Source organism: Malaclemys terrapin, chromosome 1, assembly GCF_027887155.1.
Source record: "Malaclemys terrapin pileata isolate rMalTer1 chromosome 1, rMalTer1.hap1, whole genome shotgun sequence".
NCBI lineage: Eukaryota > Metazoa > Chordata > Testudines > Emydidae > Malaclemys > Malaclemys terrapin.
The window spans coordinates 242,651,964-242,676,520 of record NC_071505.1 but is presented as its reverse complement, the minus strand read 5'-3'; the positions used below and the strand labels follow the sequence as shown (position 1 = coordinate 242,676,520).

Sequence of the window (24,557 nt, the reverse complement as noted above, 5' to 3'; positions counted from 1 at the left end):
TATGTCCATAAGAAACACTCTGATCTGACTCATAATGTTTGTAGAAAATTTTGAATTTGACTCTGATTTAGGTGACCAAACACACACAACCAAAAAGAAACAATGAGGAACACATAATGGAGGTGAACAGTTTGCTAATATCTCATACTCTGAAATTTATTCTCAGGAATTATTCGGAGAATATTTGCAAATAAATACATTAATTCGGGTGACCAGATGTCCTGATTTTATAGGGACTGTCCTGATTTTAGGGTCTTTTTCTTCTAGAGGCTCCTATTACCTCCCACCCTCTGTCCCGATTTTTCACACTTGCTGTCTGGTCACCCTACCATTAATAGAAATCAGGACCGATTTATGAACAACAGAGGGGCTAAACTGATCGGATGATCTACAGTATGTGTGATGAGCAATTAAACTAGCTCTAAGTCTGAGTGAGGACTCTGGGGTTTGGCTCACATATTTTATGAATCCGACTGTATGTGTTAATGGTTGTATGAGCATGTATTTATAAATATTTAAACAGATAGAAATAGCTATGCCTGTATAAGGTTGTAATAGCTGTTTGATGGATTGCAGAGTCATATAATTATATTTATCATGAACTTTTGACTACCTCACCTGCACTTTGCTCTCTTAATCCCTCTCCTTTGGGTATTATTCTCATATTTCAAACTCCCAAAACTTTCAAACAGCTGCTACAAACCAACCAACCCACCAACCTGAAACATTTCCTTCATTTTCCCCACAAGTATGGAACCTCTCTACTGCAAATTCCTCCAATGACAGTGGCAGTGTAGAAAGGGTAATAGTCAGTACTCAAACTATGACAGATTTAAGGCCTTTTATCTCAAGACCCATCAGGTCTAGAACTGAGCTTTTTACAACTGGAAAGAGGAGATTCCCAGCTTTTCAAGGTGTCTCATGGCACTTGCTTCTAGCATAGATGCTTCCAAGATATCAGACCTTAAAATTGAGATATTATGGTGTATGGAAAAGCAATTTTAGATAACTGTCAGAGAATTCTAAACTTATTAGTTACACTTTTCATTTTCCTCTGAGTCTGGTATTATTGTGCTCATGACACCTGGCTATAAAGGCAGAATGATGTGAAAAATAGTGCCAATATAATTTTAAAATACCTTTCTAAAACATTTCAGAAATTTTGTCTATGAAATATGTGGCATATACACCACGCCATCATATACTGTGTTGAGCTTTTATTGGCACTTGTTTAGGATGACCTGTGTAAATCATTTGTGTCTTTGCCATTCATGAGTAATGTGGTCTTCTCAATTCAAGACAATAAACCTTTATCTCACACCACACCATTATAGATTTTATCTATAAGTCAGGTGTATACTTTATGGGCCCCAGATCCTGCAGTGAGAGGCATGCAAAAGAAACCCATGTACTTACGCAGAGCCCCACTGAAGTCAGTGGGTCTCTATATATAGGGGTAGGAGTTTGCCTGTATTGCACTGCATTGTACAATCAGAGCCCTAAAATCCAAAGTACTGTGAGGAGTCCCATGGAAACCCCTGGGATTAATCACAGTGTGTAAAGTTAAGCACATGCATAAGTCTTTGCAGGATCAAGGCCTTAGTTATCAGTTGTTTCACTGTACTTTTGTTTGATATAAAATCAGTAGAAAAATAATAAGTTAAAGGAATTTTTTCTTTGCAAATTGGCAAAAAATACTTTAAAACCAGTTGGAGACCATGTTTACCATCTCTAAATACATTTTTATGTCAGAATTATAAGTCCTTAAAATAAGGATTTGCAGTGGAACTATTGCCACAATTTAACTGTGTGGTAAAAACACAATTTTAAAAATGCCTCTTTTTAATGGTTACCTGGAAAAATACCTTAAAATCAAGCAACTTCAGAATTGTGTGCTGATTGCCCCAAATAACAAAATAAGAGAAACCTTGAGGGCATTATCATCTTAAAACTTACTTAGAGCTAGGAGGATACATTTTTGCTGTATCTCAGAATATTCTTGTAAATAAAAGCTGATGGCTCACACTTTACTGGTATTTGCACCATAATTACCAATAAGGAATAAATAACATGAATAAATATTCACAAGAGTATTTATGCTGGAATTGGGCCAGGAACCATTTTAAAAAGTTCTTTTTATTATTTGCATAATAGATTCAATGAACAAATACAAACGTCTGTAGATAATTTATGAATCAAAAAATGAAATGTTCTATTTATACAGATCGGGTTCTCGATTCAGGCAACAGAAAGACCATGGTCATAGATGATCCATCACATGGCACAAACAGCAAATGTTCATAGAACCTGAGGAAGAAGTGCCAGAGATTCCATGAAGTTCACTTAGGGCTGTATTATTGCTATTGGTTGTACTTGGGCAGCAATATAAACCTCATAGCTTAGATAGGACCTGATTTAAAAGCTCATTGAAATCAGTGCAAATGCTCTCATTGACTTCAATGGCCTTTGGATCAGGCCCATAGTGGCCATTTAGCAACTAATCGGTAGCTTAAGATTTGTTTGTAAAAATTATGTGAGTGGACACACATTTATAAAAAATTACAACTCATTCTCAGGTGAATTGTGAACTAAAAGGAGGGCTACATTTGTCAAATTAACTGTTCGCTGTGTGCAGCTTGACCAGCTCTAATCTTAACTTAACTTTCTAGGTCCATGAAATCCAGACACATTGTAAACTGCTGGTTCCCAGTCTGAATTATCACTCAGCATGTCCTGTAATGTCATACCCACATAGATCCCTGCTGAATACTTAGAGCTGAGTCACAGGAACCAGATAAGTACTTTTAATTTTAACTAGATTGTAAACATTGTACAAAGTTTTAATATTTATAGAACAGAGGCCAGTTGAGGGTCTGGATGTCATGGACCTGAAAAAGAAAATATTTTCATTAGGGGTCTGTTCTTCCATTAATGTGAACTTGTAACTCCCAGGAGCTTTAACTGAAGATCTGGCAATCAGGGCCGGCTCCAGGCACGAGCGTAACAAGCAGGTGCTTGGGGCGACCCAGGGAGAGAGGCGGCACCTGCGGCAATTCGGGGGCGGCAGGTCCCTCACTCCCTCTAGGAGCGAAGGACCTGCTGCTGAACTGCCGCCCATCGGGGCTTTTTTTTTTTGCTTGGGGCGGCAGAAATGCTGGAGCCGGCCCTGCTGGCAATACATCCAAAGTAGAATATATTTCTTTGCCCAAGGTCACACAAAAGATCTGTGCCACATTTTCTGAACCTCAGTCCAGTGCTTTAAACCCAATCTATCTCTGCCCCTTTCCCTGCCCATTTGAACACCTATTTTTTTCTGAGAATGTATCAACTCAGGACAAAACCTCAACCCACTCCAGACTAGTGCATAGTATTTGAGATCTGACTGCAAAGCTAATTAAAAATAATTTAAAAAATTGAATTGATTCAACATACAAGGATTGAAAAAAGAGAAAATGATTGGTTATGGGTTTTTTAATTATATCTGCAAAGCTCAAAAACACATTCTCCAGAAAACATGAAAACTGTCTGTAGTAGCTTTACTATCTTTACTATTTTATAAGAAAATTAAGTTTACAAAAACTGAGTTTAAAAATTGTTTATTACGCATACCTGCTCCATATGTAGCAAATTGTAACAGGATTTTTGCAACACAGAAAAGGTGATGAAAGTATATAATTATCAGATCAAATAGAATGGCCGAAAAAAAGCCATTATTATCTCTTAGGTAAATTAAAGGGTTTCTTCTTTTAAAAAAATTATAATTATGTATTTAACCAGAAGGCTGGAATGGCTTTTGCGCATCAATATTTTCACATTTACCTCCATTAGCATTTTAATGAGCACAACCAATGCAACTAAATTCATGCAATTTCTCTGTTTTTCTTCACCCTTATTCCAACAATCCTTTCACTCAGTAGCACTGGAAAAACACATGATGTAGAATAAGCCTGGTTTCCCTTCATCAGTGCATAGACTCTTAATTATTTCTTGTTACACTGTGCTAAAAGTTCGGCATGTTTGCAGAGGAATAAAGAACCTGGTTTATTGTTGGCTACTTTCAATTACTGCACTTTAAAAAATGTGAGGCTATTTTTGAGAAAAAGTATGATCTCTAGTCATTTAGCAACCTTTAGTATTACCTCTCTAGCCTGTCTCCCTTTATTTCCTTTTTAATTTTTACATTATAGGCTGGCCTTTCTCCTGTTCTAATGGGCAATTCTGCTTAATTGCAGAAAGGAGAACAGAGGACAAGGCAAATTTTCAGTTTAGCCTCCTGTTGTGTTTCACTTTATTGGGGTCTGCAGGTTATTTTGACAACACCATCCAGGGGCGGCTCTAGGCACCAGCAAACCAAGGACGTGCTTGGGGCTGCATAATTTCAGTTGCGCTCCCGGAGGATTTTTTTTTTTTTTTTTTTTTTGCTTGGGGCAGCAAAAAACCTAGAGCCGGCCCTGACACCATCTTCATCTCCACAAATGCCCTTTTGAGCACTCAACTGAATCCAGAGCCTTAGGTGCTAGGCAGGGCTGGAGGGTTCCAATGACACAGAAGGAAGTTTTGCTGCCTGAGCTGAAGTATTCCTGAGACAGGATTATGAAGATGGTCAGGATGATAGTGTTTGGGGAATCCTGGGGTAGGGACTGGAAAGTTTGCAGAAAAAGCACATCTCCAATGCACTGAGTGGGAGACCTCCATCACCGGGATTTAGGGTGACCAGATGTCCTGATTTTTATAGGGATAGTCCTGATATTTGGGGCTCTGTCTTACCCCTCCACCCCCGTCCTGATTTTTCACACTTGCTGTCTGGTCACCCTACACGGATTCTGCTGTCTAGCATCTCAGAGTTGGGCAGGAATAGGCGGAAGCAAGTTCCAGTCATTGATTTCTTCAGCATCATTGAATATGTGAGTGAACTGATAAAGCAACAAGCTACAATGCGGGACACATATTAGTACATGCCTCATTGTGTGGTGAGCCTTGAACCACCTGAGAAATGCATCAGCCTATACATCTCAGAGCTTCCTGTGGTTCCTAGCACCATGTACATGAGATCTGCACAACAAAATAGGCTTCACAGACTCTTCTGCTCTTCTCCTTTCCCTGTCTATGGAAGACTCTATTTAGTAGCTAATCTTTTAAAAATTATAATTTCAGTTACGGTGGGAAAACTTTATTAAAGAGGAGGCCTGAGTATGCCTTTATAATAGTCAGACTCTGGGTCATGCTAATCTCCTATGGAAGTTCATTTTACAGTTGGATCTTCTAGAGCAGAAGAGATTTGTCTCTGGCTCTCATCGGCTCTGTCTTGGGCTTTGAAAGGTTCATTGCCCAGAGGAATACAGGTATCTAACTGGGTCATGGACAGAGAGACATGTAGTTCAGTCCTGATCCACTGATGGTTTTGAAGATCAGGACCAAAGTCTTTAACTGGCAACAGCAGAAGGCAGGGCGTGAGTGGAGGAACAGGGATGCAGGAATGCTCATGGTGGACTAGCATCATCATTAGCCTACCTTATTTATTGATATTAGAATATGTCTCCTTCCTTTTCCATTTCATTGAAACAATTGGGGTCTGTGTGGAAAAGGGAAGGAATATGCGGTATGTGCAATTTATTCTTCCGCTGTGAAAATTAGTTTCTAGTAATTGAAAAAAATATAGAACAAAAAATTGTAAATGCCCTTTCCTTACTAGGCTGACTATTTTTCTTCTTCAGACATTTTTTCTCTGTGTAAAAGTTCTTGGACTATTTGACTCCATCTTGCTCTGCCTGTACCCCAGGTGCCCAGGCTAAACTTTCAGCAGCAGTCTGTGGTCCAACAGCCACTTTTAACTCATTTTCTATTATTCACTATTTATTTTTTTACAATACAGTGTGACTGGAAAACCCCAAACAGCTGTTGAAAGGATGTCTTGGCACTATGGGAAGATGACACAGTTTAAAGTGGTTACCTTTCCCTCCTCAACTCCTCCCTCTTGCCTTTATCTCTCCAAGTAGCCTCTGTTACCTTTATGATTCATTAAAACTGGTATTTTCATGACAAATGGCAGAAGACGACCAGTCTGGAACCCTTTCTTTGTGCTGCTACAATGAACAAAAGCTAGGAATTTCAAAGATAAAGCTGGTATTTTAACATATAATTGATGATCTTTTTTCCCCCCACAAGGGTATTAGTTGAGGATGCAGTGTCACTCTTAACTTAAAAATTAAAGATCATAATCCTCAACTGTGTTGAGCTCTTGTGTGATGCAGCTGAGATGGGGGTAGGGTGGGGAGGGGAGGGGAGAGACCTAATGGTGACTCGGATCCTGATGTGGGATGGAGGCTGAAACAATCAGCCAGGTTAGAACAGTAGCCTCTCTAATTTACATAAGAACGGCCATACCGGGTCAGACCAAAGGTCCATCCAGCCCAGCATCCTGTCTACCGACAGTGGCCAATGCCAGGTGCCCCAGAGGGAGTGGACCAACAGGCAATGATCAAGTGATCTCTCTCCTGCCATCCATCTCCATCCTCTGACAAACAGAGGCTAGGGACGCCATTCCTTACCCATCCTGGCTAATAGCCATTATTGGACTTAACCACCATGAATTTATCCAGTTCTCTTTTAAACGCTGTTATAGTCCTAGCCTTCACAACCTCCTCAGGTAAGGAGTTCCACAAGTTGACTGTGCACTGCGTGAAGAAGAACTTCCTTGTATTTGTTTTAAACCTGCTGCCTATTAATTTCATTTGGTGACCCCTAGTTCTTGTATTATGGGAATAAGTCAATAACTTTTCCTTATCCACTTTCTCTAAATCACTCATGATTTTATATACCTCTATCATATCCCCCCTTAGTCTCCTCTTTTCCAAGCTGAAGAGTCCTAGCCTCTTGAATCTCTCCTCATATGGGACCCGTTCCAAACCCCTAGTCATTTTTGCTGCCCTTTTCTGAACCTTTTCTAGTGCCAGTATATCTTTTTTTAAATGAGGAGACCACATCTGTACGCAGTATTAGAGATGTGGGCGCACTATCGATTTATATAAGGGCAATAATATATTCTCACTTATTCTCTATCACCTTTTTAATGATTCCTAACATCCTGTTTGCTTTTTTGACCGCCTCTGCACACTGCGCGGACATCTTCAGAGAACTATCCACAATGACTCCGAGATCTTTTTCCTGACTTGTTGTAGCTAAATTAGCCCCCATCATATTGTATGTATAGTTGGGGTTATTTTTTCCAATGTGCATTACTTTACATTTATCCACATTAAATTTCATTTGCCATTTTGTTGCCCGATCACTTAGTTTTGTGAGATCTTTTTGAAGTTCATCACAGTCTGCTTTGGTCATATCTTGAGCAGTTTCGTATCATCTGCAAACTTTGCCACTTCACTGTTTACCCCTTTCTCCAGATCATTTATAAATAAGTTGAATAGGATTGGTCCGAGGACTGACCTTTGGGGAACACCACTAGTTACCCCTCTCCATTCTGAGAATTTACCATTAATTCCTACCCTTTGTTCCCGGTCTTTTAACCAGTTCTCAATCCATGAAAGGACCTTCCCTTTTATCCCTTGACAACTTAATTTACGTAAGAGCCTTGGTGAGGGACCTTGTCAAAGGCTTTCTGGAAATCTAAGTACACTATGTCCACTGGATCCCCCTTGTCCACATGTTTGTTGACCCCTTCAAAGAACTCTAATAGATTAGTAAGACACGATTTCCCTTTACAGAAACCATGTTGATTATTGCTCAACTGTTTGTTTTTCTATGTGTCTGACAATTTTATTCTTAACTATTGTTTCGACTAATTTGCCCGGTACCAACGTTAGACTTACCGGTCTGTAATTGCCGGGATCACCTCTAGAGCCCTTTTTAAATATTCGCGTTACATTAGCTAACTTCCAGTCATTGGGTACAGAAGCCAATTTAAAGGACAGGTTACAAACCTTAGTTAATAGTTCCGCAACTTCACATTTGAGTTCTTTCAGAACTCTTGGGTGAATGCCATCTGGTCCCGGTGACTTGTTAATGTTAAGTTTATCAATTAATTCCAAAACCTCCTCTAGTGACACTTCAATCTGTGACAGTTCCTCGGATTTGTCACCTACAAAAGCCGGCTCAGGTTTGGGAATCTCCCTAACATCCTCAGCCGTGAAGACTGAAGCAAAGAATCCATTTAGTTTCTCCGCAATGACTTTATCGTCTTTAAGCGCTCCTTTTGTATCTCGATCATCAAGGGGCCCCACTGGTTGTTTAGCAGGCTTCCTGCTTCTGATGTACTTAAAAAACATTTTGTTATTACCTTTGGAGTTTTTGGCTAGCCGTTCTTCAAACTCCTCTTTGGCTTTTCTTATTACATTCTTGCACTTAATCTGGCAGCGCTTATGCTCCTTTCTATTTGCCTCACTAGGATCTGACTTCCACTTTTTAAAGGAAGTCTTTAAATTTACACTAGGTAGCCTAAGGGCAGTTTTCTTGGCCAGGGAGTATCACATTCTGGACCTGCCTCTGGTCCTCTGCACGTTTCCCTAGCCAGCTCTGGCACATCCCTGCACTGGCTTTATGCCAGCCCAGAATTCCCCCAAACCAGGGGAATCCTCACCTCTCTCACTAGGTCAGCTTTATAGACACTGTGCCTCTTTAGCACTCTTTAAATGGGTTTTTATTCAAGTTATCTTTATGGCTAACCCTTATTTAAATTATACAAAGAAGAGTATTGCCAACATAATTTCAGAAGAGCTTTCCATTTTTATTTAATAATTAATTTTTAAAACCGATGTTTATTTCCCACAAGAAGTGGGGATAGTTCTTGTCAGTTGTAGTATGTAGCTGGAGTGAGCAGTATTTCTAGTGAAAGAGAGGAAGGAAGAGATCCATTGTCCATGTTATTTTGAATATGTCTCTGCAACTAACAGATCTGCTTTTATAATCAGAATCTTAGTCTGATCCCCACAAAACCCACTTACTCTTGAATCCCTGCTTCCCTCACCCCACCCTGGCCTCCTGCCCTGGACTTCCCCAGTTATCAAGTATCTTATGATTTTCAAATTGTTGTTGTTATCCTTATCAAGTAATTTTAATATGGGAGAAACTACAGGGGATATGAGAGTATTGTATATTATAAAGTGTACATCACTAAAACAATTATGAGAGCAGTTTGACAAATTTCAGAGCAGATTACAACAACCCTCCTGCATGTTTTTGAGATGCAACTCAGTTCTTAACATTCCTCATTTCAATTAGACTGTGAAACAGTCTCCTGGGGAAGCGGTGGAAACTTCTTCCCTTGAGACTTTAAAGCTTTGTTCAGTTTAGTTTTAGAGAATATACTGTAGGGAGAAATCTTACATTATCAGGGAGATTACAGGGACTAACAGGTCTTTTCCATATCTAATTTACATGATTATTAATTTTCTTCAACCTTAACAGTGTTTTTACTGTGGGAATTTCAAAAACACCTAAGGGAGTTAGGCACGGAGCTCTCAAAGAAAATCAGTAGGAGTTACATGCCTACCTCTTAGGTGCTTTTGCAACCTTAGCCTAAGCAGATAACATAATTCACCATTTTCTTAAAGGATTTAAGGTTCCTTGAGGTGAGCAAGTTAGCTTGTCAAATTTTTCTTTTACTACTTATAGGTACTCTTGAATCTATACCCACCCTAAGAAGCTCTTTGTTGTTCATGTATTTCACATTTAATAAGTATTCAGTTGCTTTTATTAAGGACATTATACCCTTTGTATTTGACATATTAGTACTGTGTCATGATTGCCTCCACATGTATTGCAAACAAATCTGACCTCCGTCTGTTGTTTACCTTCTTGCATTCTGTCTTTATTCCTTAGCATGTATTTTTTATTCAATGAATTTCAGGGTTTTTTTTTTCTCTATTTGCAAGCACTTTTAATTTGGGAAGCATAGTTTTCACTAGCCTAGCAACTGCCTGCTGTCTTTTGACAAGTCAAGTTCATTTCTCATAATAGCCTGGTTTTGATATGGTTATTGATTATGCTACAAATAATTCACTCTATAATATAGTACATTAGTTAACTGCAAATAAATTTGATTTATTAGAGAGGTTGGTAACATAATGGTCAGTAATCTCACCTGACAGCTAGTTTCTTGTAAAGAAAATATACTTTTCCCATGGATCTAAATATTCTTGACTTTTTTGAAAGACTAACATTTTCAGTTTTCTTCTTGCTCCTACTGGAATATCTTGTAGATGTCATTGCCTCTAGGACTGATGGATGTAGCTGAAATAAAGAGCACAAAATGACACAACCTTATAAGAGCTTACAATATCAGTTCAAAAACACCACTTCAGGCCTTTGCTATGCACAATTTAATGAGTTAACAGAAAAATCACCATAAGTAGAAAAGAACTTGATTAAAAAACCCACATGGTGCAGTCAAAGGATTCATATTTAGCACTCCTAGACTATCACAATATATTTCTCAATGATTTATGGTGATCACCAATTTAGAGACTTACGAGCAGAAGGACAAAATCCTTAGTACCACCATTTCTATTCTATATAGGTTCTTATACCATGCTCATCATCATAGTCTCTGAGGACAGATGTATTTAGGCTCCTAACTTCCATTGAAGTCATGGGTTTGTTCTCTCATGCCCCCCATCCCTCCGTGGAGAAATGTATGCAGCGGAGTGTTTTGTTTTGGATATTTTTTTATAATATATTTACTTGGCATACAGTGTGTGTGTGTATATATACAATAGATAGATATGTTGCTATATGTTTATATTAGAGTGGGTTAAAACCTTGCACTTAGATCAGAAGGTTGTGAGGTTTGGGATGATCCTTAGTTCCCTTGGGAATTCAGTGCATAATCTTGGGCTGGCCCACAAAAAAGCTTTGTTTCCTGTCATCTAACCAGCTTCTTGAGCCAAGGAAAACTAACTCTGAACAGCTACAAAAAAGTTGTATTCCAGGAAACTGGTACAGAAGAAATACTACACTAAAAATTCCAAATAGTTATTGCAAGTGGAAGAGCATATTAGTTCAAGCAAAGCGTGGTTGGCATTCTGTTACTAAATCATTGACACCAAGGTCATATGTCATAACCATTGCCCTCAGAGTAAATCTTATAGAAGGAACAGAAGACATGTAAACAAAGCCAAGGAGGACACTGACTGTTTATTGAGGAGGTACAGAATGTTACTGATAGATGTAAAACATGTACAGCCAGTAAGTAAAAACACCAAGAGCGTAAACATAGGCTCCAGTTGGCAGATCCACTGCAGCAGCTGAAAAGGGCAAGGCAGAAGGATCTGTTTTGGGAACATCAAGCAAATGTGATCAGAAAGCATAGAGGTCCAGAGACAATAGTTCTTGACAGATGTCCAATAAAAGACAGAATAACACGTTCATTTGCCAAGGGCATTTAAGTTTTTTTTACTTTGACATCCATTGTACATATTTCTATTTGTGTTTTATTAGTGGATTCTGTTTGTTTTTATTGTTGTTTTTGGTTGATATGTTTTATTTGCACTTGATATAAAAAATAGGTCCCACAGGAGAGATGTATTAGCTCTAGTTTATGCAACTTTACTGTGTGTGCAACCTTAATTCACCACCATTGTGCTTATTCATTAGAATACAGTCTTTAATTACATGATCTCATGCAATATATTCCACAGGACCCCTGCCACATTCAGGGCACAGGATCGATCTGCTCTGGGGATGAATCAGGGCTGTGTAGTAAACGAAGCTGCTGTCTGTAGGACCCCTGCCTCATTTGCTGTAGACGCTGGAAGGCGGGTAGTGAATGAAGTATGGGATTGAAGGACAATCTCAGAGGAAAGGCCATTGTATGCTGTCTTGGAATATCGAATTTCACCCTAGCTCTGCCACAGAGTCACTATATGAGCTAGGAATGACACTTAAACCAAACATTTCACAGGTGGCCATTAATTATTATTATTCTTCATTTTTCTGGATGCCTGACTTGAGAGCCGGGGTTCTGATCTGCAGAAACGCTCGGCAGTGCCAGCTGTGCTTTAAACGTAGGGAATGCTATATACTCTGAAAAATCAGGTCCTAGGTGTCTCAAATTCAGCACCCACAAATAGTGGATACTTTTGACCTTAATCTTACTGAGCGAGCATGTAATTAAAGAGGATCATATAACATAAAGGTGAATTATGGGGTATGGTGAATTAGGGCTCTCCAGGGAATCATAATACGAGGCATTTCCTAACTTTGGACTGCTTGACTTTGTACCTCTCACAATGACCCTTTAACACGTTTTGTGTGTGTGTGTGTGTGTGTGGGGGGGGGGTTCTTCTTAGCGCAGGGCAGCAGCAAAGTTAGGGTACACCCCAGGGGCCATTCAGCCCATTTCTCGCAGCAACCCCCAGCCCAGGGAGCTGCAGCCCCATCACTGCCGGGGGCAGAGGAGGAGCCGTGCAGTTGGCTGGGAGCAGGGCAGGGGGTGGTCACTGGAGGGTACAGGAAGGCGGGGCGAGAGTGGCACCCGCGGGGCGGGAAGGAAGAGGCCGAGCGAGCGGTTGGGTGGGCTGCGTCCCCCCGGCTCCGCAGCACTGAGGAGCTGGAGGTCAGTGAGGCGTCCTCGCTCCTCCCTCGGCTCCGGCCGCTCCTCCCCGCCGCTTGCCAGACCGGCGCTGCGGGGCTCGCCGGCGGCTGGCTCGGTGCCGCGGGGCAGGGGCCGGGGGGTGGAAAGCAGCCAGGCAGCAGGGAGCAAAGAGGATGCAGCCGCCTCCTCCCGCCACCCCGGTGCCGGCTCCTTTAGCCGTGTTGGATCCTACAGGTAAGTCCCGGCGCTGGGCACCGACAGCAGCAGCGGGCGGCCCCGGCCCGTGCCCAGAGGCAGCGGCAATCCCGGGCACCGTCGGGGCTGGGCTGCGGGGCAGAGGGCGGGCAGCTCAGGTAGCTCCGGGCGATGCTCTGAAGTTCTGGGGGCTGCTCGGTTCGCCCGGAGGCGGGGCCCCTGGCAGCTCCCGGGGTTTTGCTGGTGCGCTTCTCAGCTGTGAACGCGCTCTGCCTTCGCCTGACCAACAGCTGCTTAACCAGGTTTCGTGCTTTCTCCAACGTGCAGTCAAGCCATGACTTTCCTGCCCTGAGAGAGCTGCAGTGCACATAAATCTACTGGAGGGAAATGAACTGGGAAGACTTCTCCCCCAAACCCTGTAGCTGTGCAAGGAGTCTCACGCTGCTCGGAGAGTTGAGACATCACCAGGCTTTTTTTTTTTTTTTTTTTAATTCGGTTCGAAAAACGTTTTTAAATGTAATTTAGGTAGTTACAGTTACTCTTATGGTTATTCGTTGATTGTTTAACCAGCCATGGACACAGATGCTAGGACTCACCTATGTAGCTGATACACTGAGAGCAGTAAACTTGTTGAGTATTATTAAAATCTGGATTTGACATTTCTGATTGCAACATTGTGAGGATAGCATGAAAGTACTATTCCCCACCCCCACCCCACCCAACCCAATATTGCAAATCTTAATTTTTCACAGGGAAAGATCTGTTCCCTGGTAATCTCTATGGGATACTGATTTGCCTGTTCATTTATAAATGCTTGCACTTGCAATGGAGGAAATAATTTTCTGCTCAGATGAAGCCCAATTGATCACCTTCTTAAATAGCAATCTAAAAATATATCACAGAGTGCCTAACAACTGAAAGAGCAATAAGGAAAGAATGTGGAGATAGGTAATTCAGTTTGACATATAGAGTTTGTCTTTTACAATTTTAGTTAATACTTTTAAGGTTAAAAAAGGAACCTATTCTATGAGATACAATACAGTACTAGGGTTATTGGTGGGTTATAATAATCCCTCTCTACAAATTAACTCATTGTCAAGTGTTAAAATTCTGCTCTTTCTTGTCACTCTCCTTTATCACATTGGTACATTTAAAAACATTTTTAATTTATTTTTTCCATTTAGCTGTTGCATTATTTTCATGGAATCGCTGTAAGGATAATGTAATACAGAAATGGGCTTTGTGTATGTATGTAATACATCCTTTTCTCTCTTTGCTGAAAATATCCTTGTCTCTCTTTGCTGAAAATTAACAGTTGCTATGCTTGAGCAGTTTAGAGTGCCAGCAGCTCAGGGTACAGCATTAGTTTTGGCTCTTTTCCACTTACAGATGGTTTATAGCTATGATGGGAGTATACAGTATTCAGTAGTAGAAGCAATTCCACTCAAACTTTTGGCTGGTACCCTTGTAATACCCGCATGACAATTGGTTTTACATTTTTACATTACAGTTGTAATTGAATGCCTCATTGTTAAACTAGTCTGTCTCTGAAAAGCTTTGTTTTCTGTTCCTAAATATACAGGTTTGTTTTCTCTTCCTAAATGTGTCCTGGAAAATGCAAATGAAATGTAAAAGAGAGGTTCAATATTTGATTATTCCCCCAAAGTTCCTGAAAGTTAAGATAAGCTAGAAAGTATCAGTGGTAGTTCTTGTGAATGTCATTCAGTATGGTATATGGAGACCTTGCCTTTACCCAAACATCAGGACAGCAGTCAAAAAGGATGTATTAGACCCTTTATATTTTTATGTGGCAGTTTTGACGAAAACAGGGAATAAATGGTAATAGCAAAGATTTGTTTAGGATATTCTCTATGTGATTTAAGTATTCAGTTAAACTGTCATTTTAACCATTGATTAGCTAGTCACTTAATTATTTATTGGTGAAACAATTGTTGCCAAAGCAATGAAGTCATAGTGATACTGCACAAGATCACTTACTATAGCTAAACTATTTACAGTATTAAGATATTTTTTTCTTAAGGTCTACTCAAAAAGTCAGCAACATTTTTTAAGGACTAGACTGTTCAATATACTCATGGGTTCTACAATACAACTACATAATAGAGACAAGAGTCAGATAAAAGCTGCTAGCTTGTGCCTGGAAACGAATGCAGTTGCATATGGTTTAGTTAGTTTTAGCACACTGTTTTAGTCAAGCTTTTAATCAGAAAAGAGGAAGTAATCCCCAAAAGCAGGGCTGATATCTTTTTTAAACTTCTCAGCCCATCACATTTAGTTTTAGGAGGCAATGTAGGATTAGTTCAATGTCATTAGTATAGCACATTTTTAAAAATACACAATGAAAAATATAGCCAAGGAAGATAAGGCATTGAAGGGAAGACTGGAGTAATGAAACGTAATTAATTTAGCCCCAAAGACATACAAATCTCATTCCTTAAATATTAGCTTCATAGCTACAATATATTAGTTGCAACGCATATATTAGCCCTTTGATGTTATATGTTATGTTACACAGGGTTAACTTATATTACATGATTCTTTGTAACATTATGTAATGTAAAACATTGAAAATGTAACCTTTTCCCCTTACAAATCTTTCTCCTAAAGATCAGGGATGTTAATATACAAGTCTCTTCACATCTGCATCACCTTGACTAGAGCAAGGCGACAAAATGGTGTGGTGTTGATCTCCCAATAAGTGTGATTTGTGCTCTGCACTTCCTCCCTTGCCAAATTCACTCCCTCTTATTTTTCCCGTAGACTTCCAATGGGCCTGTTTGCAGAAGACTGTTCATTGGTTTCGACAGGAGTACTTGCATTAGCAAAGCAAGGTGGATTTAGACATTTTGGAGTTGGACTGTAGATTATAGATGGCTTTTCTAGCACTGACAAGTCATGCCTCACAGGTCTCTTTCTCTCCCCACACCTTCCATCACAGACTCACTCCATCCGAAAGTTATACCTACCTCTTCACAAGCCTCACCTTTCCCTGTTCCAAACCCATGCTTCCACCTCTAGGGTTGCATCATTTCACTCTGGCAGAAACTGAACTAAGGTCTTCCCACCAAATCATGTATCTTTTGTCAATGCAGACACACTCTTCCCCAAATAGACTTCTGCTGGCTGTTGTGAAAAGGAGTCCTCCGGTGTATTTCCCTCAATTCCTGATTGATTGATTGACAGGGGGTTCTCTGACTCTGTTTCCCCATCTCTAGGGTGCTGGGAAGGGTTTGAATGTCACTGTGTTCCCTCTCTTGACTCTAGGAATGATGATCTGTACTTCTTATCCAACCCAACTGCTGTATGTGTATGTAAGCTCTACGTGCCTTTCTCCTCCTGTCTCTGAGCTGCTCAGAAGAGGAGATTCTATTTTCTCTTCTCTGTGTCCTGATGGCTTTCTTTCTCCTTCGATGGAGGTGGGAGTAGTATGGTATAGGGCCTCAAATAGATACTTAGCCTGATAAATGTTTATTAGGCAGAGCAGAGAGTACTAGTGGATTATTGCTTTTCTTGGGCAATTTAAGACCATACCTGGTGGAGCACGGATCAGTGATGTGGAGGTTAGCATTATCTGTCTATCTAATCTATCTCTCAGATTTTTTTTATAGTATCACTGTGGTATCTATGCTTTATCACATTGCCAGCCAAGATTGTTGAGGAACATTACCATCACAATGTAATGCTGGTAATAATTTGTGACAGTCCTCATTTGATTCTTGATTAGAGCAGGGGCTCTAGTAAAGATGACTCTACTGAGAAGACTTTCCTTTCATTTGCTTGATTCTTGGAATGGTGAAATACTAATAGAAAAAAATAGGGAATTCCAGGGAGGGACAATTTAATATTTTACAATTCCATCTTGAGTAACTATGCATCAGTTAACAGGGACTGACTTATTGCTACTGAGAGTGACTTCAGCAATAACAGGTTGGACAGTTAATGGGTTTGATGAACAATCTCCTGTCCTTGCAGGGGCAGCTGCACTGAAGAGGAATTTGCCCCCAGGAAAGATGGCAGCAGTAGTATCTCATTCATTACCTAGTTTTTCTAAGGGCAACTTTAATTCATGGCTGACACTCTGTAACAGCGCTTGCCACTAGACTGACTGAGGTGTATGCTGAATCAGACCCTAACTATCTTCTCCCTCAGTACCACAGGGATTCAGGCGAGTCTCATCTTATGCACATTTAACATGTACAAATTCAGCTTTGTGCGGTTGGCAAAAACAGAAAAAAAAAAAAAAAGAGAAAAATAACAATTTAAATACTGTACCTGTAGTGCAGGCGATTCCGCTCGCCATTACACTCAATGTAATTTTGACTATGCGATTTTCGCTTTACGCGCTGACAATGGAACGTAACCCCAGCGTAAGATGAGACTCGCCTGTACTTCTGACTGAGTAATTCTGAATTGTTTTTGGCTGCAGGTTATTGTAGTTGAACACTTCCTGCCCCACAATGAGTAGCTATATTAAAAGAAAATCCCAAACATATTGCATCTGTCCTCTAAAAAGCAAACAAAAGCTATGGAATTTTTTTTTTTGAAAATGGCAGCACTGCTGCAGTCAATAAAACGGTATCAAAAGGGAAATAATAAAGCTTTGTACTTGTAGCGCTGTTCATTTGACGATCTCCAACTGCTTTACAAATAAGCCTAATAAACATTTATCAGGCAAAGTACAGAGTTGAGGCTCTAAACCACACAAATAGTTAACATTATCTATGTATGTAGTTCAGGATGATAAGCATTACGTACATTTAAAATATTCATATTGTGTTAAGACAATATTAAATTATCTCAGTAAACACCAGGGTTGCCAATAAACGTTACAGGCCAGGCTATTGGAGCATTGGAAATGCTGAGTCTCACAGGTGAATTGGATAGTGTTCTTTCCCCGCAATGTTTATGGAGGCACTTGGTATTGTTGAGATTGTAAAAAGTCTTCATGTATTTTTTTTTTTTTTTTAGGCAAGGCCATATGTGCTGCCTTAAACTGATGCATGCATGTCTCACTGATGTAAAATTATACAGAAATTTTTCAAAACTGTTTGTAGTGTAAGTTTTACAAGTCATTTTTTATTACTGGGAATTTTACAAACACACACAGAATTTTGAGGCAGTATATGATCTGTAAGCCAAATTGTGTAGTAGATTACACATACTAAGGTCCATTTTGAACATAAAACATTCTGTTTTAGTTCTTTTTGGAAACTACTGATTTTCTCTTTATATTTATCAGGTAAGCAAACCAGTTGGTATCTTCTGAAGTAAAACTGTATTGCAGCTAATGAATTTGTGATATATTATACATATACTATTTTATTTAACAGGAACAGTTCTGTGAAATTTATTTAATCTCATCTCGATTTGGACTCAGGTATTCAGGAGTAAAAGATTGCAGATAATCCTACTGTAGTCAGCCAGCTCGAATAATAACCTTATTATCTTTTTGTTGTTTTAACTTTGAGGCAGAAAGGTAGAAGTGTATCTTTGAGTTGTAACTCTAGGTTTCTAAAATAATTATTATAGCGCTCCTGCCCATAGCTCACCAAAATTCTGTAAAAACATATTTTAAAAAAATACAATAAATCACTATAGCCATCTAAAAATGCACCCTCTTAACATTCAAAATGAACCAAAGAGAAGGAGTCCACTGTGGGCAAATGTGAAAAAAAGGAATCAGAGGGAGAAATAGCAAACAAGGAGCCAATCAGGGAACAGAAGCAATACAATGTGGCTCATGTGACCAAGTAAAACTGAGGAACACAGCTCAGTCTTTGAATTTCAAATCCCACACCACAGAACAGATTCAGTTTGCAAACCAATTCATCAATTATTTTTTTATGAATACATAGATAAAAACTGAGATATGTTTGTTGATATTTCTCAAACAGAACCTCTAAACGTGTCAAATATTTTCTTCAGTATGAAGTGTGCTCTACTTTACTGAAGAAAAACAACAACAGACAATCAGAAATTAATCCATCTCCTCCCCAATTTGTGCCCCATCTGGTTCATCTTTTGGCAATAACATTTAATCAATGGTGGTCCATTGGTGGTAAGGAAGGAGAGAAGTATGGAATAACCCATGTACCGAAATACATGAGGGTATGGTCAGATCTTTCAACAGGCTAATCTACAAATCCAAGAGCAGACCCAGTATGGCCAACCTCAAACATTCAAAAATCATGAGTCAGATTGCCATCCAAAGTCAAAAATTGTCTTAAAAACAATGAGATTTAAAAAATATATATTTGTTGGGGGATGCGGTTAGCTACCTTCTTGTTTTTGAATGCTTAGATTTCACTTTTTCAATTTTTTTCTCTGAAAATATAAAGACTAGAAACTTTTTGTTTAAATGAAAGCTGAGATTCTCACATAATCCCGTGACTCCAGGAGCTGGGGCTTTAAGAAAAACACCAAATATTGAGATAGTTGCAGACCCAATTTAAACATATGGCTGGTCATGTTAGAGCACTCCTCAAGCCTCTGTGGGGAAAAAAATCAAAACAATCCATCACTTCAAGGAGCACACAGACCAGACTATCCAATCTGCTGTCCAAATGTACACTGAAAATTCCCAAGGATTCAAATCCAGGAGGACTTCAACTGCATTGTCAGCACCAGTTTACTATACTCATCTATGAGGCCTTCTGCAATCACAAAACTTGGTATACTTGGTATAGCCCCATGGATATACGAAACAGCCATATGCTTGTACAAACTCATCTCCGTCGTTGACTAACTCCTACATTACAAGAAGCATGAAAATATCACAGCTATTGGCCCACTTCTTTATTCTGCTTGAGGCTAGTGATCACTGAATATCTGTGTAGAACCACCCAAGCATCTTCATCCAACCACATGCCAAATTTGCATGACATGGCACTTCAGAATCATCAAGTGTGAGCCGTAGTAACAACAGATCAGGCATTAACCAGTCAAGCCTGCTTGCAAGAGGTTTCTAAATTAGTCATTCCATCTATACTGCTCAAGTATTTTTCAATGGAAGCCAAAGGGATTTTCTGATTTTATTTCACCCTGAGAGTCTTCAGTAACCTCAGTGCCTTTGCTCACCATAACCTCCCACACACAGTCATCTTCTAATCTACACCAACAAAAAAAACACTCTCTCACAAAAAGATAAACAGAAAAGGAGATAGATTCTCAGCCTCACTTCTGCCCTCTTTCCACCACCTCAGCAGCGCAAAGGGGACATAATCTGGCCACAGTTTGCCAGATGAGAATTCCCCTAGTGGAGGAGAATTCTCAACTATCTTAAAGAGAGCCAGGCTCTATGTGAGTCCTCCTTAATCCCCAGAATAGGATGTATGTTGTGGTGGAAGAGGGCATGACAGGGCCAAGGAGAGAGCAGAGTTCCTACAGCAATTCTCATCTGACATGCTATTTCCCTCCTTAAGCCTCCCCTCAACTCCCTTCCAACCTCTCTCCAGTGCTGAGTGCATCTTGGTGCAGAATTGAATCTGGCCCAAATACTTGAGGAGTGGGAACTTTAATTTCCCTGCCCTCAAGCCAACATATCACATAAAAACAAAGAACAAGCCAAGAGAGAAAAGAAAGCTCCCACTAATACCCTCCTCCCCAGAAACATACACACACCAATCCTCAAGCAAACTGACCAGATAAGGAAGAGAAGGTGGAAGGAACTATAGAGGGAGATACATACACATTTTAAAAGGAATTAATTTAGATATTTAAGAACTTGACAATGTTACTAACACCTGTAGATGTGAATGCGTAATGTACACAAACTACATATGAAATACTGTGATTCAAAGGACAAAATTAGGATAGTCACATTACCCTGATAAAGCTCTCTTATCTTAAAAGTCTGCTACCTTTATAGGCACATCTGTAGAAAAGGATTTTCAATGAATGCTACTATTCAAGAACAACATTTCATTTCAAAGAAGAAAGAGAACTGGAGCAAAACTTCAATGTGACCAGCATTCTTGAGGGTCAGACTAGTGTTCTGAATTTTGAATCTTCCTTCCATACGACACTCCAAAGCCAGCAAAATCACACCAGAAAATAAAATGAATTCTCAATCATTTGGTCTCCTCAGAATTTATTTTCCTGACAACACAGCAGAGCTTCTGCTAATCTTCTTTAAAAGTCACATATTTATGTGTTGTCCACATAGAGCCAAATGGGAATTTTGCCAAGGTAAGGATGGTTTGAGGTCTGCAGAATTGGTCTACAGATGTGAACAACAACTTCATTACAAGTTTTACCACAAATAACTGAAAACATTGTCACTTCAGCTTAATAAAACCCCATCTTGTATGTGTAAACAATATATTATAGTCTGCTAAGCTCCAGCTAATCTTTATATAACTTAAGATCCTCTCTCTGCTGCACAATATTATCCCTTGTTGGGAGAAAGGTTTAAAAAATGAATTAATTGGAATGAGCTTTCATTTCATACTTGTACTGCCAAGATTGCAATGAAAAACTATTTTATATTTGTTTCCCCCAACAGGACAGTTTGCAAAACGAAAGAAGACTTCTCTCTGGTTCACAGTTTCTCTGCTGGTAGTGTCTGTGTTCATACTGACCATAGGACTTGCAGCTACCACAAGAACAGAAAATGTTACCGTTGGAGGCTATTACCCAGGAATCATTGTGAGTAGAGAAATGTATTTTAGATTATCGGTTATTACCAATATGCTATTATGGCATAGACACAAGCAACCACAATTGATGAAGGAAATTTCAAACTCTGTTGCATTACTGGTGAGGGAAAACCTAAGGTGCATAATGTTTAGATCTAGTTCTATTATGTTTGAGATTCAGATGTAGGCCCTAATCCCGCAACTTGTGCATGAAGGCTGACCACTGTGCCTGCGTGGATCCTCACTGAATTTAATGGCTTTCTGCACAGGCACATGGACTCAATTTCAAGAATGGGCCATAATTTTCTACTCTATGTTAGTAATGACTTTCAAATCACTTAATTCATTATCACAACCTTGATTCTTAACTGGACTTTTAAATTATCATTTAGTAAAAGAGAGAATATAAGTACCACTAAATACTCTGCTTTTAACGACTTCAAAAGGTAGTTTAGCATTAACTTTAATTTCATTGACTTCAATAGGATGGATCATTCACTTGCTTAAAGTTAAGCACATGCTTAAGTACACTGCTGAATTGGGACCTGAATGATTACAGTATATTATGAACAAGAGCTAATAATACAATCATACATTTTAAGAAAAGGGATGAGTATCTGTTAATACTATGCATAAATTTTTGCATTGCCAATCGTTATTTGTAAACTACAATTGTTCTTTCTAATTAAGTTCGCTAATATGTTAAAGTCATGCTGAGAACATATTTGTTGGAATGATTAATTTTAGGGTAATAATCTATATTAAGTGGTGTTTAAAAAATGGAATTAAAATCAGTTCCAGGAATAAAATTTTAAGACTGCATTGTCCTTGGATCAGTTAAAATATGTAGACTAATACAATGGCCTAGTCTTTAAATAGTTATTTATAATTGTAATTAAAACATTTAAAAAATAAACTTTCTACAGTCATTCCATTGGAGGAAATTTAATGGGTAATAAGTAATAAAGTTCATGTGCACAAAGCAGTTAATTATAGCAATTAGTTTATTTTAGGGAGAAAATGTCTGTGTACTAAACAGAAAAATATATTTCTCTAGAGCATTTTTTAAAAATTAAGTGTTATAGGTTTTTATTTAATAGGCTGATAGAATAGCTAGAAATGTTCAGAATGATTTGCAAATGAAAGCCTTTTAATAATGATTTTTCCCTCTATTTCGTTTTAAGGCTGTTAAAGCTGATGACATTTTGTAAAAGCATGGTCATATTTTACACATTTGTGGTTGATCATTGTAGTAACCGAGAAAGAGCAATGATTAATACATCAACGTCACCCTGTATTGATACAATTACAGCTTCTGATAGTGTGAGATGGCAACAGCTTCAACTCCCATTGACTTCAGTGAGAGCTGAAGAAGCTGAGCGCCTTGCAGAAAGTATTATCTAAGAGGAGTATTAACATACTGTGATAGACCCAGGCCAGTTGGGTATAGCAGAAGGCAGATATACTGACCACTGGATTAACAGTTTTCTGTTCCCTGACTGACCAGAGCAGGGGCTGCTCCAGGCTAATGAGAACACCTGACTCTTCGCAGGTTAATTGGAGTCAGGTGAGGGCATTAAGCTAATGTGACCACCTGACTCTAAGGCCTCGCTGGTACTTTAAAAAGGGCCCACTCCAGTCAGGCAGAGGAGAGCAAGGGAGCCAGAGGAGAGGAAGTGCGGCTGAAGGGCTCGTTAATGAAGACACCCTCAAGTTATTGATAAGGGAGCCCTAAGGTAAGGGTGAAGAAGGGAGAAGCAGGAGAGCTGTGGGGAAGTGGCCCAGGGAAACGTAGCAACTCTGGCAGTGAAAGGTTGGCTGTCAACAGTAGGGTTACCATATTTTGTGCCTCCAAATGGAGGACACTCCACGGGGCCCCGCCCCCGCCCCCAGCCCCGCCCATGCCTCCACCCCTTCCCAAAGTCTCCACCCCCTCCCCTGCTTCCCGCAAACATTTAATTCGCGGGAAGCCTGAAGCAGGTAAGGGGGGGTGTGGGGGGAGGAGGCGCGGCCCAGGCTGGCCCCCCGGCGGCTCCAGCCTGGGTCGGCTCGGGCCCTGGGGTGCCGGCCCCGGTCCCCGGCCGACCACCTCCGGCCCGCCCAGCACTGCTGGTCCCCGGCGGCCCGGCGCACCCCCCGGCGGCCCGGCCCCGCAACCCCGGACCGGCTCCCGGCCCAGCGCACCCCCCGGCCCCACGGCCCAGCGCACCCCCCGGCTCCTGGCTCCCGGCCCCGCGGCCCAGCGCACCCCCCGGCTCCTGCCTCCCGGCCCCGCGGCCCAGCGCACCCCCCGGCTCCTGCCTCCCGGCCCCGCGGCCCAGCGCACCCCCCGGCTCCTGCCTCCCGGCCCCGCGGCCCAGCGCACCCCCCGGCTCCTGCCTCCCGGCCCCGCGGCCCAGCGCACCCCCCGGCTCCTGCCTCCCGGCCCCGCGGCCCAGCGCACCCCCCGGCCCGGCCTCCCGGCCCCGCGGCCCAGCGCACCCCCCGGCCCCGGCCCGGCTCCCGGCCCGGCCCCCCGGCCCCGCGGCCCAGCGCACCCCCCAGCCCCAGACCGGCGCCCGGCCCGGCCCCGCGGCCCAGCGCACCCCCCGGCGGCCCGGCACCCGGACCCCGGCCCGGCACCGCACCCCCGGCTCCCCACCCGGCCCCGCGCCCAGCCCGGCCCGGCACTGCGACCCCGGCCCGGCACTGCACCCCCGGCCCCGCGACCCCGGCCCGGCCCCGCACTGGCCCCGGCCAAAGAGGCCCCGGCCGAGCCCTCCCTCCCTCCCAATTTTCCCGGACATGCCCGGCTTTTGGGGATTTCCCCCTGGACGGGGATTTGAGCCCCCAAAAGCTGGACATGTCCGGGAAAATCCGGACGTATGGTAACCCTAGTCAACAGCTGCTATCATTAGGGTCCCTGGGCTGGAACCTGGAGTAGAGGGTGGGCCCAGATTCCCCGCAACCCACCACTACAGGAACACCTCCTGGGAGGGGAAGTCAGGCGGACAGGAGGCTAAACTGTTCTAAAACAAGCCCTAGGGACAACCGAGACTGTGGGAGTTCTCTCACCAACCTCCTTGCTGGCTTATGATGAAAAGGGCTCAGTAGACTGTAACCCTGGCCCTAGAGAGAGAAGGGCTATGTGGAGGGTCACAGAGAACCACTGAGGCTAG

The 24,557-nt window shown here is 41.3% G+C and overlaps 1 protein-coding gene across 2 annotated transcripts in view; it reads left to right on the top strand.

Annotated features, from left to right (window-relative positions):
- Positions 1 to 12,528: 12,528 nt before the first annotated feature.
- Positions 12,529 to 24,557, top strand: part of TMEM255B (transmembrane protein 255B) — a 125,579-nt gene continuing 113,550 nt past the window's right edge. Inside the window, exons 1-2 of one of the 2 annotated variants that reach the window (XM_054010955.1) lie at positions 12,529 to 12,781; positions 21,267 to 21,409. In XM_054010955.1, the coding sequence (XP_053866930.1) occupies positions 12,721 to 12,781; positions 21,267 to 21,409 (204 nt within the window). In that variant the 5' untranslated portion in view covers positions 12,529 to 12,720. The remainder of the gene's footprint in view (positions 12,782 to 21,266; positions 21,410 to 24,557) is intronic. The other variant, XM_054010945.1, reaches the window with a different exon arrangement.